The sequence below is a fragment of the Phalacrocorax carbo genome, chromosome 7 (genome assembly GCF_963921805.1).
Source record: "Phalacrocorax carbo chromosome 7, bPhaCar2.1, whole genome shotgun sequence".
Taxonomy (NCBI): Eukaryota; Metazoa; Chordata; class Aves; order Suliformes; family Phalacrocoracidae; genus Phalacrocorax; species Phalacrocorax carbo.
Window position 1 is genome coordinate 44,243,744 of NC_087519.1, and position 14,861 is coordinate 44,258,604.

At 40.0% G+C, this 14,861-nt stretch overlaps 1 protein-coding gene across 4 annotated transcripts in view; it reads left to right on the plus strand.

The window, feature by feature from the left end:
- SPHKAP (SPHK1 interactor, AKAP domain containing) overlaps positions 1–14,861 on the plus strand; it is a 75,660-nt gene that overhangs the window by 56,253 nt on the left and 4,546 nt on the right. For all 4 annotated transcript variants that reach the window (XM_064457733.1, XM_064457734.1, XM_064457735.1 and 1 more), the window contains exons 6-11: positions 2,524–2,779; positions 3,058–6,802; positions 10,205–10,384; positions 12,277–12,363; positions 14,340–14,392; positions 14,478–14,662. In XM_064457733.1, the coding sequence (XP_064313803.1) occupies positions 2,524–2,779; positions 3,058–6,802; positions 10,205–10,384; positions 12,277–12,363; positions 14,340–14,392; positions 14,478–14,662 (4,506 nt within the window). The remainder of the gene's footprint in view (positions 1–2,523; positions 2,780–3,057; positions 6,803–10,204; positions 10,385–12,276; positions 12,364–14,339; positions 14,393–14,477; positions 14,663–14,861) is intronic.

Sequence of the window (14,861 nt, forward strand, 5' to 3'; positions counted from 1 at the left end):
TTTGTTCCCAATCCATCTTCTCCCACAAATGCACCTCGGAAAAGAGCTGAGAAGCTACAGTAAGCCTGAACGTGACATGGAAAATACCAAGCTACATTAACAATATCAGAGCTGATTCCTCAATTAGCTTCTGTCAACTTCAGAAGTAATTAATGCATTAATTAGAACTTAACATTTAAAGGAGCTAAAGGCAAAGTTATCATGCTAACTCCTTCACTCCCATTACTGCCAATGAAATGTTCCTGATCTGCGATCTGGAGACCAAGAATTCCTCTTGCTGACACCACACAGAGAAAGGCAGCACATGATAACATTTGCTTAAAGGCATTTTAATACATAAGTTCCAGAAGCTTAACTGCTTATTGTAATAAAAAGCTTTTCCTTCCTTTCCATTTTTATCATACTTTATGCCTGTGATGTGCATGTAAAGAAAGAGAATGAAAAATATTTCCCTATTTTTTGGCCTGATTCTGATCTCAGTTGGCCAAGCATGAATTGGGAACAACTTCATGAAAACTGCTGTTGTCCTGGAGTACAAAACTGTCTCAGCAAAATTAAAACATGAACAGGTATCTCCAGTTTTATCTGCTGTAGAAAAAAAAAAAAAAGCAGAATTTTATTTTCCACAGAAATTAACATGTCTACAAAAGTCTTCATGGAGCAGGCCCTGGAACAGCTGTATTGCAAAGATCATTGAATTTTATGTTATACCAATAAAACTGATCTTTAAAGAGAGAAATTGCCTGGTTATCAAGCTTTCTTGCCACTTGTGACTAATTTAGAACGATTTAAAAAAATAAGAGCACAAGCCTGTGGTGGGAGCAGTGGAGCTCCAAACACCACTTCCCTGGGGGGAGCCACTGCAATACACAGAAGGGTATTTTGGAGCCCAAAGAAAATAACCTGAGTACCCAAGTCATCCCCATCTCTGAAAGACTGCAGCCATTGAGACTGGTAGCCTTCTCAGAGAGAGTGCAGGCAAGAGACAAATGAGAACTAACCTAAATTGCTGTCTTGTAAGATGAATAAAGCTTTGTGTTGAGACTGGGTGAGATGTATTGGCCAGATAAACAAATGCTATCTTCATCTTTACATTTGTTTGGCTTTCCAGAGGAATTCATTTGTAAGGAGACTCACATAGTTTTCATACAAGGATTTTTATTCTGCTCCCTCTCAGCCCTTTTCACAAGTACAACCCTGCAAACTGCGGACTGGAGAAACAGCAGGGGAATATTTTATCTAAGGCTGCATCTGTTTTTAATAACATTTTTCACAGTACAGTGTATGCTCAAGTCTGATTCAGCAACAAATTCTTAGCAGCTACTTCAAAAACAAAATCTATCTTTTCTGTTTTACTTTTAACACATTAATTTACCTGGTTTTCTGTTCAGACACATTTTTAGGTGGAAAGGAAGAACAGGCTAATAAAACATGCTATTCCAACAATATTCCAACAAAATAATCATCCCACTCCCTTTATTACTAGATATTTGCTTTACATTCACACTCAAAACCAAAAGATCTAGGATGGGGTTACATTATGCTAGATACTGTGCAAATGCACAGCGGGTCCAGGACATCTTTTACACAGCTTAAAATATACCACCTCGATCCAGTGTTGGTTCCACTCAAGCTGGCTCCTTCCTCAGGGGGCTGGAGTTAAAGCACAAGATCACAAGCTGCAAAAGCTTGGCTTTGCTTCAGAGTACATCCATAGCACAAACATAGTCCCATGCAGAGATATCGACTTAGCTCTGTGGTTGTATAAATATCCAACAGTTTCAATACCAATAAAATGAGGATAGCAAGAGTTCCTTTCTCTCAGTTTCTGTCTAACTTTCAACTTAATTGTACAGCTTCTCTGGGCAAGATAGTTTTAGATAAAAGCTCAGCACAGTGCGAAGTGGAGTCCCACTTCCAGTGGGAGTTTATACTGGTCTGAAATAATGGGACTTTGGGCAAATAAGGAATGAGAGGAAGAAGAGCAACGAAACAAAATAAAACGCTATTTTAAAACAGTCTGTAGGAGAATCTAAAGGCGACCTGCTCTTAACAATCTCACCAGCCAGTACAGGTCTGCCTTCAAACAAGCGTTGCAACAGAAATTATCCTGAAAGGGAATTAATGCCCACAAACGATTCCCTCAAGGCACAGGTAATACCAGGTGCTGTGAGGCCATTAATAGTAGTATGTCAGATGACTAACTCTGACATGGCTAAAATTGAATAAATCTCTGTCATTAAAACAAGTTGCTTGAAAACAAACAACTTGGTATTTTCAACAAAATAAAGATGCCCCTGTGATACAGCTGGGTTCTCTACTAAAACACTTGTATAACAAAAGTGTCAGTCCAAGTGGTCTTATTTTGGCATATATGTAACTGCACACTGTGTTACAAACATCTAAATGACAAATTGTATTGCATCTTTGCAACAGAACATCCCTGAGATATTTATAGAGAGGGAAGCTTAACATTTTTATTTTTTTAATTAAATAACTATTTGAGATTCTTTTCCCCTCTAGTGTCCTTGGCTGGCAGATGTCTGCTTGGTTCAGTGTGCGAGGGGGGACAGGAAAAACAGCGCAAGCTGCATCATTTTTGAAATAAACAAGTTTCTGATTGGACTTGAGCTCGTTCAGGAGAGACAGCTGCAGATAGAAGCTCATGTCTTAAAGCCCGAGGATGACACAAACTGCTCAGTGTCCTCAATAGAAGAAGATTTCCTCACAGCATCTGAGCACCTCGAGGATGACAACGAGGCTGATGAATATAAAACTGGTAAAAGCGACAGGACTGAGCATAATTCTGCTATCGTTCGTACTGCAAAACAGCTATGGCAATGCTCACAGAAATTGTAGTTGATGTTAATACATGCATATATTTGTTTGTAATTTAGAAAATGGACAGCCATTCATACTTTTAAATTGTTGTTCGAAGACAAGGATACATAGTTGTGCAGTAGCTTTACAGAGCAGTAATGCATAAACAGTTGTGCAGCTGTCTTTAAAGTTACAGGGTACTCTGCAAAAACTAATTTCTTCTTTTTGTTTTAATAGGTCATGAAAAATTAAGTGTTTCAGAAACATCTTCAGATGTCAAAAAAAATAAGGGAAAGGGATTTGAAAATCTCCACTACAAAAAAGCCAGGTTACCATTCATTCTTGAAGGGAACGGCATTAATAAAGATAATGCAGCTACTAGAGTCTCTGAAGCTGTGAATGTTGTGGCTGAAGATGGCATCTTACAACCTGAAGATAAATCAGACCAGGAAATGTTGTTGCAAAAGGAATTAGCTGGAAGAGCTACTTCATCCTTTAGTACTACTAATTTGACTAGTGAGGTTGAAAATTCCTCCTCAGTGCATGTGTTAGAAGATGTATCTTTAACCAAAATGGCTAAAGAGGAGCTGGGGCCTCTGTATGACCCAACAGTGAAACACAACAGTAAGACAGACGGAGAGGATTGTGCAGGTATCAGGAAAACTGGTCCTCCCTCGCAAAATGAGCGGGCAACTACAGGTCAGTATGCCACAAATTTAGCAGAATCTGTTCTGCAAGATGCGTTCATTAGGCTGTCACAGTCTCAACCCACTTTTAGTGAGGAGGCTGCTGTCAGCATCTCTGTAGGAAGCTCCTGCAAGTCAGAAGATGTATCTGTTCCCCGATCGTGGAATGAACTTCCAAAGATCGTCATAGTGCAAAGTCCAGACAGTTCTGAGAATGTTTCTGAGTGGCCAGGGTCTGCCTTCCCCAACCTGTGCCACTGGACTGAATCAGAAAGTTCTGCTGAAGTTTCAGATTACTTAGAGGAAGAACATTCAAATGGACATGGCCAGAGTGCACTGGAAGTGGCTCTGGCTTGTGCAGCCACTGTTGTTGGAACCATTTCCAGTCCCCAGGCTGCAGAAAAGTTCAGATGGGATCAAGAAGCCACAGACTCTAAAAGTGGAGCGGTTGGTAATGAAGAGCTACACACAGCATCTTCACAGCTACTTGATGACAGTGCTGGCACAGAATATTCATTTCCATCTGCACTGTGTGGCATGACTCAAGTAGCAAGTGCTGTAGCCGTCTGTGGTCTGGGTGAAACGAAGGAAGAGAAGTACCCTGCAGCATCGAGTGGACTTATGTCTGCTGCTCAGACTTCTGCAGCCATTACTCTTCATTGCAGCATAGCTATAGGAAGCAGCATGGAGAAACTGAATAATAGCATTGCAGAGGCACTTCTCAAAGAGGCATCAATAATTTTGACAAAACCCAACACATACAAAAATGTAGGGCATTTTATGGAATCCATAAATGGAAAAATTATTGAAACAGCAGCAAGGCCACGGATTCCACACACTGATGAAGTAATCAGGGATGAACTTGCACAAAACTTATCCAATATTATTCTACGACATTCTGTTGAAGAGGTTAGGAAGAAGAGACAGCTACACCCCCATTCAGAAAATGGCTCAAGTACGCAAGACATTTTCATGGAGACTGCAAATGAGTTGCTTTTTAATGTAATATATTTCACTTGCAAGAAGATGAATGACTTAAGACAAGTTGAAGAGTGTTCTCCTCTCTTTTCTGAGGGCACAAAAGCAGAGAAAGTAACAAGAGCAGAAGGATGGTCAACACAGGCAACAGCACGTGAAACTTCACACAGCCCCCTTGATCACTCTGCTGTTAAGCCATTTGGTACATCCTACAGCACTAGTGCTAGCAAAGATCTTGGAAGTGTTGCAAACACTAGGAAAAGTAATATGAAAGATGTAAATAGCAAGGAAAGTGCCACACTGAATTCAGAACCAACAGGTAGAGCTACAGGGCATAACACACTTGTTGCAAAAACATCTCCCAAGAAAAGATACCTGAAAAGAACTGCACGAGACTGTTACAAATCCCCAAATCAGAGTAACAATCATCAGAAGAAGAAAGACTACAGATCATTTTCAGACAGAGAAATTACCGTTGCAAACAATGAATGCAGGCATGGTGTTCAAGAACAGCTGTCTTCCAGTGCCACCATGAATGCAGAAAACCAGGCCAAGCATAAGTGTGATGCTGTGCTAAATAATGGCGTTCAGGTTAGCTTATCTCTGTTAGGAAATCATGTCTTGCTTCCTTCTCAGCCTGTCCTACAGGTGAAACATTCAAGGGACAAATATTGTATAACAGATTTTGCAGAAGAATTGGCAGAAACAGTTGTCTCTATGGCAACAGAAATAGCTGCCATTTGTCTTGAAAATTCGAATGGAAAGCAACCCTGGTTCTGTGCGTGGAAGAGAGGCAATGAATATCTGATGACCCAGAGTTTATCATGCAAAACCATGAAAAGGAAAAAGGAAACCCATGCTAATGGTTCAGTTGTTCGGAAGCATAGGGCACCTAGACTTAGTGAGATCAAAAGAAAAACTGATGAGCATCCTGAGCTAAAGGAAAGATTGATGAATCGGGTAGTAGATGAATCTATAAACCTTGAGGATACACCAGATTCAGTCAATGTCTTTGCAAATGAAGTGGCTGCCAAGATCATGAACCTCACTGAACTCTCCATGGTTGATAGCATCTGGCAAGGTCCAAACCACCCCAGGAACAGGTTGCATTGTGAAAGATGGAGCCGAGCCAAGGCCTCAAGCTGCGAGAGCATACCAGAAGAGGACTCAGATTCCAAAGCCTCTCTCAATACCCTAGGCCTAATAAACACCTTTGGTCAACCTGTGAGCCAGACAAGTTCTGTCTCAAAGCAGTCTAGTTGCGAAAGCATTACAGATGAATTTTCAAGATTTATGGTGAACCAGATGGAAAATGAAGGAAGAGGTTTTGATTTATTACTGGATTATTATGCAGGAAAAAATGCAAACAACATCTTAACTTCTGCTTTGCAACAGGTAGCCAAGAAAACTGGACATCTTAATGTAAGACCAAGTTGCCCATCCAAACAGTCCAGCACAGAAAGCATAACAGAAGAATTTTATAGGTATATGCTAAGAGAAATAGAAAAGGAAAATAAAGATAATTTATCTTCCCCTAGGAATTCGAAGGACTGGTGTGACAGTTTGCTACCACCCTCTCTACGATCACCTTTTTGCTTTAGGCAATCGTCAGTGCCTGACAGCAGATCATCAGGCTCTAGGCTAACAGTTAATGTCCCAATTAAAGCAAATTCATTAGATGGATTTGCCCACCATCACCAAGATTCCTTAAGCATACAGCCAGTCAGTACCGTGGCTTCTTCAGGTCTTTGCAAGTCTGACTCATGCCTTTACCAACGATGCAAGACTGACCAGATAACAGATATGTTGATTCACGAGACGTGGGCAAGTTCTATTGAATCTTTAATGCGCAAGAACAAAATCATAGCAGATGAGGCGGAGGCTGCAGAGGCAGACCAGTTTCACAGTGATTCCCCACCACATGTGGAACAATATGCAAACAGACTGGCTGCAAATATTGTTGAAAGTGGGAAAAATTTAATTGTTGTCCAGCAGGATTCCTTTGATTATACAAGCCAAGAACATGTGCTGGAAAGCAAACATCCCCAAAGCACAACTCAGATTCAATCAAAACCCAAAAGGGATGGAGTAAATTTGGATGAGAAAAAAGAGCATGTGAAGAGCCCTGGATGTCTCCCTGCAGGTCAGCACAGGGAAGTGCCTTTAATTCAGATAGAAACTGATCAACGAGATGAGCCAGATAAAGAATCAGAGTCCTTAACTTCATGTGGCCCTTCTGGAAAGCAGCAGCAAAGCAAGGAAAAGCCCCCAGAAGCTTTTGATGGGAAACACATGGTTTCCAGTTCTCTCCCAAGTAGGTAAGTGACAAACCAGCAAATCAGCACATTGCTTTGGTATTTGTTTTTATTTCCTAGTAAAAATTATTTTGATAAAGGAAGAAGAAGAGAAGCACCTTTGCAGAAATAAACCAGGTTAAGTTCTAACTACAGATTTCTAATGGCATAAAATCACCCAATCATATATCACAGTGCTGATTTCTGGAACAAACTTACATTGAACGTGATACTGTGGTTCTGAGATTCAAAATCTAATACTGCACAGTCAAGTAAGTTTTCCCTCTAGAGATATTTGTGTCGTCCACAGTCAAGACAGGAAATATGGACAAACTTTGAACTTTCATTTAGCGATAGCCAATATCTCAATTAAAAAAAAATAAAAATCAGTGTTAGCATAAAATAGAAGACAGCAGAATTTGACCTGCAGTTCTCTGCTATGCTTGTGCCTATAACTAATGCTTTGTGTACATGGAAACAAGACCAGACTTCCCAGAGCTTGAAGTTCAGCTTTGTCTTTACAGTCTGGAGCTACAATGAATAAGAATTCTTTAGTGGAAGAAATAAAATAGTAATTAAAAGCACCTCTCACCTCACTTGGTTCAAGAGCTCTCTGGTAGAATTTAGATAAAGGAATAAAATTTAATTCTGTTTTAATCTAATTTCATGGAGGTTTTATACCACATCTTGCCACCCTCTCCTTACAACTGTACTCCTTTTGTTGAGAAATGGGCAACTTGCTTTATTTAAGGCAAAGTGTAAGCCTAGTATGAGAGTGCAGTGCAAATGTAGAGGATTGCTGTGGATGCTATGAGGTTAAGAGCAAGGCTCCCTCTCAAGGCATTGCCTATTTTTAACTATACTACTTCATAGTATCTGTTACTTTAATGGTATCTAAACTGCCAATCACTTGGAGCATTGCAGCACCCCATTATCTCAGAGTGGTAGAAAGAGTGCAGGTGCTACTCTTAGAAACCATTTTGTAGCTCATTTTATTCTAGGTAATGCTCTGTTTTGGCTTTTGACAAAGCTCTGCTTGAAGTGAGAAAACATGTACTTTCCTGTGTGTGGTAGCAATTAGGTGGATAATTATCATAGTGTCACTATTCTTTCATACTGACTCTCCCCCACTAACCTTCCTCTTCCTTCAAACACAACCTGTTTTTAATAAGATACATTTAGAAATCTACCTATTTGGAATCTTGACTTTCTGAAAATGAAGTTATTTTCACACAGTGTATGAGCCCTTTAATAACAACTTTTATCTCCCTTTCATGCAGAGCTCCCAAAGTGGCTATGCGAGGTTTAAAGCAATAGGATTGGTAGGGCAGAATTAGTAACCAGAGACTACACCCACATGAGGATTTTGGTGCAGCGATGCAGTGTGTTTCTGAATCAGCCTGCCTCCATTTCCATGCATCATGCAATGCAGATTTCTTTCAAAGGAATCTCAACGAGAAGGTGCACAAGTGTGTACCAGATGTGCTTGTACTCCTACTGGGAAGGCAAAGCTTCCAGTGGTTCTTCACATGGATTCAAACCACTTGTGGCATGGCTGTCTGGACCAAGACTAGGCTGAAGTAAAAACCTAAAAATACCTATAATGTAGATATGAAAGTGACAGCACCAATTGCTTTGATCCACTCCTACTGCATGAAATTACTTGATAGTGTAGATACAGGCACATAGGACTCCAGGCAAAATATCAAGCAGACATACAGTCAATTAGGAGGAAGAAAAAAAAAAAAAAAAAAAGAAATAAAGAAAAAAAAAGCCATGCAGGCCTGGGGAAGAGGTCTTCAGCAAGGGAGGAGTTGTTTCTTGTACGTAGGCAGTGCAACAGACCCAGTCCTGTGACAGATACACAGAAAGTGTTCCAACTGACTGTTCAGAAGTAAGGAACTGTCAGTTCAGAGCATCGCTAGCCTGAGATGTAATTGCATAATGAATCAAAACCCCAAATGCCAAGTAACGATGCCCACAAAAATCTCCTGTGTTTTAGACCAGGTATTAGGTGCTACTTGTCCTGTATTAAAAATCTGAATAACACCACTACCCTGCAACCTGGCTGCTCAGTGCATTCACGTTACCACAGATGATGAGTTTTATACCTGAGGGGTTGGGGATGACAGGCGTAGTTATTAGACAGATGTTGACTGCCTGGCAGAGCAGAGGCCCTCAGGCAAACAAACCCCTTTCTCCCTGTACTCCTGTCTCTCTAGCATCCAGCATTAATGCAGCAACTACTCAGTTGTCCTGGGAGTGAGAGCATGGCAGGAGGAAACATCCACAATGATATTGTCTCAGTATATTTTTAATCAAGTTAATTACTTGGGAGCAATAGAATTTTGGGGGTTATCTCTTGCTCTAAGAGAAGACAGAGCACCTCAGCCATAAATATAGATAAAAGTCTGAAGGCAAGAACTTCTTCAGATGGATGCTGCAGAGGGTTTGCCAGTATACATTACATTGTTTTAATCACAAGGTTGCAGGTCCAGACCATCCAGCATATATAACAAAACTACAGTTTTGCTTTAATTGTTATTCTGGTGCTGCAGTGATATAATTAATTCTTTCTCACATACAAAAAGAGGGGGCTCTGGATTATTATATACTTTTCTGCCTGCATATCAAAAGTCCCATGGTAAGTCTTGCAAAGTCCAGTTTGGGTCTGAAAAGCTGCTATAAATATCATTCCTGTTTTTTGTTTGTGTGTGCATTTGTGGGAGTGTGTGTGTACATATATACATGTGTCATAAATATGCCTCTGTGTATGGCATCTATCAAGTATGCGGAATTATAAAGCATTTTTCCCTTAACCCTGTATTTTCTAAACTCAGTCTGGGCTCCAATTTCAGTCTGATTTCTGACCACCTACTGCACACTTACCTAGAAAAAGAATACTTTGTCCTTCCCAACCTAAGCAACAAACATCCTAAGAAACACAGAAGGCTAAGAGTCATTAATGATTCACAACCCACAATACTTTCCTACCCTGGCAAGAAACTTATTCACCCATTAGTATGACAGGGATTTAGTGCTGATACATATTTCCAGGAAATGCTGTCATTCTGTACTAACATATACAACATATTTCAACCACCGATTGACTGAAGTGCATTAAGCAGAGACCCTATGCAGTGAGCGACTCTTTGTACTAGTTAAACCTTTTCTATGTGTATTTCAGTATAAGGCTTACTTTGTTGTGCGTTTGTTAATATCAGTCATAAGATCCTTTTTTAAGAGCATCTCAGACCATATGTTCAGCTGGATTTTGTGTATAAAATATAAGCTTGTCCATTCTCCTGCATCTGAATAATTTTGCACCTTGGTTGACTTTAAAGAGCAGCATTGCCTGAAGATTGGTGGCACCAGTTTGTTTGCCTGTATTGCAATATCAATGTGCCTTCCTTATCACCCTACCAGCAACAGTCCTCAGAACAGACCAGATGCTGAAATCATAGGAGAGACAAAAACAGCTGAAGAATTTCCAAACCATCTCAGCAGCAGTGAAGAAAGCACTGGCAGCTGGTCCCAGCTAGCTAACGATGAGGACAATCCTGACGACACAAGTAGCTACTTACAACTCAGCGAGCGATCCCTGAGGTACCCATATTGTCTGTTCTCAGAATACAATATAGTCTAATCAACCAAGCCAATGTTTTGACGACCGTGCCTCAGGAATGAGGGTCAACAGCTTGAGATTTATTCAGAATACTGTAAAGAAAGCCTAATGACAGAGTTCATCTCTTCATTAAAAAAAAAAAAAAAAAGGAAAAAAATTAGCCACATTCTGATTCTCAGAGAGATCTTTTTATTATTGGCGAGCAGCTAGATTCAGACAGAGAAAAAACTTCCTGGCACCACTCAAGTGCCTCAGTCCTACAGTGAAAGGGCCATCAGACAAGCTAATTGGTATGGCCTTTCCTTTATTTGCTACTATTTCCATAATGTTTATTTTGGCATCTCCTTAGTCAAGATTGATGAGACTGCTGTTCCCACTGAGTATCTGTGCCTTGAGAACAGAGACAGAGCCCTGATCCGCTTAGGGTGGCACAGGGGAGCAGATCAACAGAGGATGACCGAGTTCCCTGAGTAGGCATAAATTCTAGAGCTCCCATTAAAACGTGCTGCTCTTTGTTCCTATTCAAGTCAGGATGTGTTTAAAGATGTTACCTAGCCCTTAGAGTTCATGTACAGTGATGTTAGTTTGCCCTCAGCCCTTTCACAAATTCAAATTGAGCAAATTTTTTTCTTCACATGCTCTTAGATTAGGTTTTAAAATATTGCCAAGTAATTACATATTTCTCTTGGGTATTAAGACAACAAGGAGGGAAGACAGTATTGTAATGAAGCAGGGAAGAGAATGAGGCTCCGTCAGAGAGCACTGTTGGCTAGTTGAAAAAATTCCAAACAAAACCCCTCAGTGTGAGTGAACATTCATCCCATTATTATAGTATCAACCTTTAACAAAGTCCTTGGTCTGAGAGCGCTAATGTATCATGCCTTTTGGTTCCGCATTGAAACAGAAATTGCTACAGCAAGTCTGAATGCATGGCGTGCTGACACTGACTTAGAAATACCTGATGAGGAAGGGAACTGTCTAGTCAATCCTTCTAATGTAAGGAAAAATACTATTAGTTGCTTTTCCAATAAAAATTAAGTGGTTCAGGTTGACTCACCACACAGAACTTGTTTGGGCTAATTTACTTGCAGCCAGCAAATTCACAACCTGTTCATCAGACTATTACAATATCTGCATAAACATTCACTGTCAAATTTATAATGATGTTATAAAGTGAACTGGTCCTATTTTTTCCAAATATTCTCAGAGGTAATACATCATTCTTGCGAAGAAGCCAAAGAGAATACTTCTGTGTGTTACTGGTCCCAGTGAGCACTGGCTTTAATTAAAATCTCGGTCTTTCAGAGTAGTCAGAGACATAAGGGGCCGTCACTGTACCTGTGGGTTCCATCAGATCCCCAACAGTATTTGGGGTATGATATAATACACTGAAACTGCTGCTGGTTACAGGCATGGAGTCACCCAGCAGGTAAGTAGTTATGATGGGCAACCAAAGACCTTGCTATAATTCACAACATTCAGAGGTATCTGAATCTCTGCAGGCTTTTTCCAGGACATCTCTGTACATGATAATCCTTTTCAAGGACTCATGCAGACTGGTTATTTTTTTTGTTTGAGGCTAAATGTTCATTGCATAAGCCATTCACAAGATGATAGTCCACTTTTTTTCTCCAGTTTACAGCATCACTTGATACATGTTCTATCTAGAACTATTTTAATAAAACCCTCATTATTCTGAGCAGATCAGTGTGCTTCATTCTGGGAACTACTTGCTGAGCACAACTGATTTTGTGGAACTCTGCATAACGGGGCAGCCTTCTCACTTTGTTTGTACATAAATAAATTTTTAAAATATGTATGGAGACGTGTTCAGTGCAGCTTGGCACTAATATTTAAACTTTTGCTTTGTCAGCAATGGCAACAGCAGTACAACTAGCAGTCTTGGCATTATGGACCTGGAAATTTATCAGGAGAACGTGCCATCTTCTCCTATGATTAAGTAAGTAGTCACTGAAGTGAGACTTGATGTTTAGTCTAATTTTAACTACAAATCATTTACACCATCTAAAATGTGCCAAGCCCTGCTTTGCACCTGCTGCTGAGCCTGCCATTAGTTTCAGAAAAAAGCACGTGCCATTGTCTGTGCAGAGTGACAGCCCTACGCAGTGAAAGATTACAGGAAAGTCCACCCACCAACTGCTCTGCCTAAAGACAGTTTTCTGCGGTATCAGTTTCCCATTGTGTGAACTTTCTTCTCTGAATAACTTCAAATATTATCAAATCTTTACTGCGATAGCAAGTAAGGTCAAGCAAATAAGGATCAAGTAAAGTCAAAGGAAAAAAATATGATAGCATTCTTTCCAAGAATAACAATAATTTGGCCCACAGTACATCTTACCTATTGTTTCTGGGCATGTTCCTGCTGAGCATGCAATAAAACTATCAAGAGGCGTGCAAGTACCTGCGCCTAAAGATTCTGGTACCCTGAAACCTGATATAACCTGCCAGCTGGTGAGTGTCACGATGCAGCAGGGCATGGCCACTGCAGAAGCGTAGGACTGTACATCATGCATTGAACATGGGAACGTTGTGAAGTTGCTGACATCAGAAAATCTTCATAGCTCATTACCAGGCTATAACTACAAATGTCCCGCTTTCAAGAGGCTCTTTTTTTGGAAGAAATCTGGGCATTCATATTTCTGTAGTTACATGCATTCTCTCTCAGATGCTGATTCAGAGACTAACCTGGTTAAAACATTCTCATCTTCACAGTAGGCAGTGATACCTCCTACCCTCATTCCTAAAGATGGCTCCCCTCCCTTATTTTTCCAAGAACCAAAGAGATTAATTTCTGACTCCCCTTGTTAGCTTTCAGGGGCTACTCTCAGGTGTTAGCCAACAGGCATGAGAAGTTTGTACTTCTACAAATCCAAGTCAAGGCACAGAATACATCATCTGTTCAAACAGAAAACTGGAAAAGAAATCTGATGGGAAGGAAGTTATTAAGCACCTGTGATTCTAAGTCATGACAAACCATATGTTGCATGCTGCCATTTTATTCTTTCCTCTCATATCTTGCAGTAACCACTGCATAAGTATATATAATCTTGGTTCTTTGAAGCCTTGGGGGAGATTCTGAAATCCTGTGAATGAGGGTGGTAAGAATAGCGTGCTCCCATGCTAGAAACAAAATCTTACAGTTGCAGCTTTCCCCCAACTCAGGACAGAATGAGACAGTTTGGAAATGTGTACTGTAAGTGCAGTCCCTTCAGCAGCGATGAAATTAATGCAATAGCTGTGAGATCAATAGTGAATTTGCAGTCTCCTGCCACATGTACACAAGCACAGAAGCTGAAGCAGCAACCACGTGCCAGGATTTCGTTTCCTGTACTTTAACAAAAAAAAACAAACAAAAAAAAGATGGTACACAAGAAATTAAGATCTTTAGAAATTTTTGCAAGGTGTAAACGAAGTTTGTTTATCCAAACAACTAATATGTTTAAAACCAGCAGTAGTTGAAGTCATTGCTAGCTGATTATATTTAACTATGAAAGATTAAACTAGAAAGTGAGACTGGAAAAGATTCAGCCAAGGAGCATAGCACTGCAAAACACAGGCATTGGGCGTTCAGTATTTCCCCCCAGGTTATGAGACTTGCTGTGTCTTACCATAACGTCATTTGCTTGTCATTATGTAAACCATAAAGATACACATATCCTGGTGAAATGTAATACAGAGCGCAACCAGTACAAGTACTTTACCCGTTACAGGAATAATGCTGCAATTCCCATAGCTTTTCCTGCCTTACAGATAAATAATTGAAATATATTCCACATTTTATTATTTCATCCTATGTAACTTTTTTCTTGCAGTTTTCTAGGTCTAACATTGAGGGAGAAGTTTATCCATCATGAAGCAGTGTTATAGACTGTTCCTAAATATCACTAATAAACTTTGTTGTTGTTTGTTTCTAAGTGAATTAGTAGAAGAAAAGGTTTTCCTTAAAGACCAGACAGAAAATACAGAGGGTAAGTTGAACCATATCAATTAAAGCATACAATTCAAAGGTAACGTAAGTAACTGCACAGTAACTGTTGGGATTATTTTTTCCAGAAAGTACTTCTGGGCTTTCAGTGGGAACAGCCAATTGTCAAAAGGACCTACTGGTGATAAACTTTGATCTGGAACCAGAGTGCCCTGATGTGGAGCTGCGAGCCACCCTGCAGTGGATAGCTGCTTCTGAACTTGGAATTCCAACCATCTATTTTAAGAAATCTCAGGAAAACAGAATTGAAAAGGTAAAATCTACAGAATTTGGCAAACTATTAATTCACTTTAATCACAGCACCTGTTATGATTTATTGAATTTACCAAGCTTAAAAGCTGATGCAGAAACATCTTCATTACAGCAAAATGACAATGCTACTGTATATTACAGAAAGGGAGGACAGAATTAAGTGTGTCAGAATGTAAGGTATGTGAAAGAAGACATTAGTA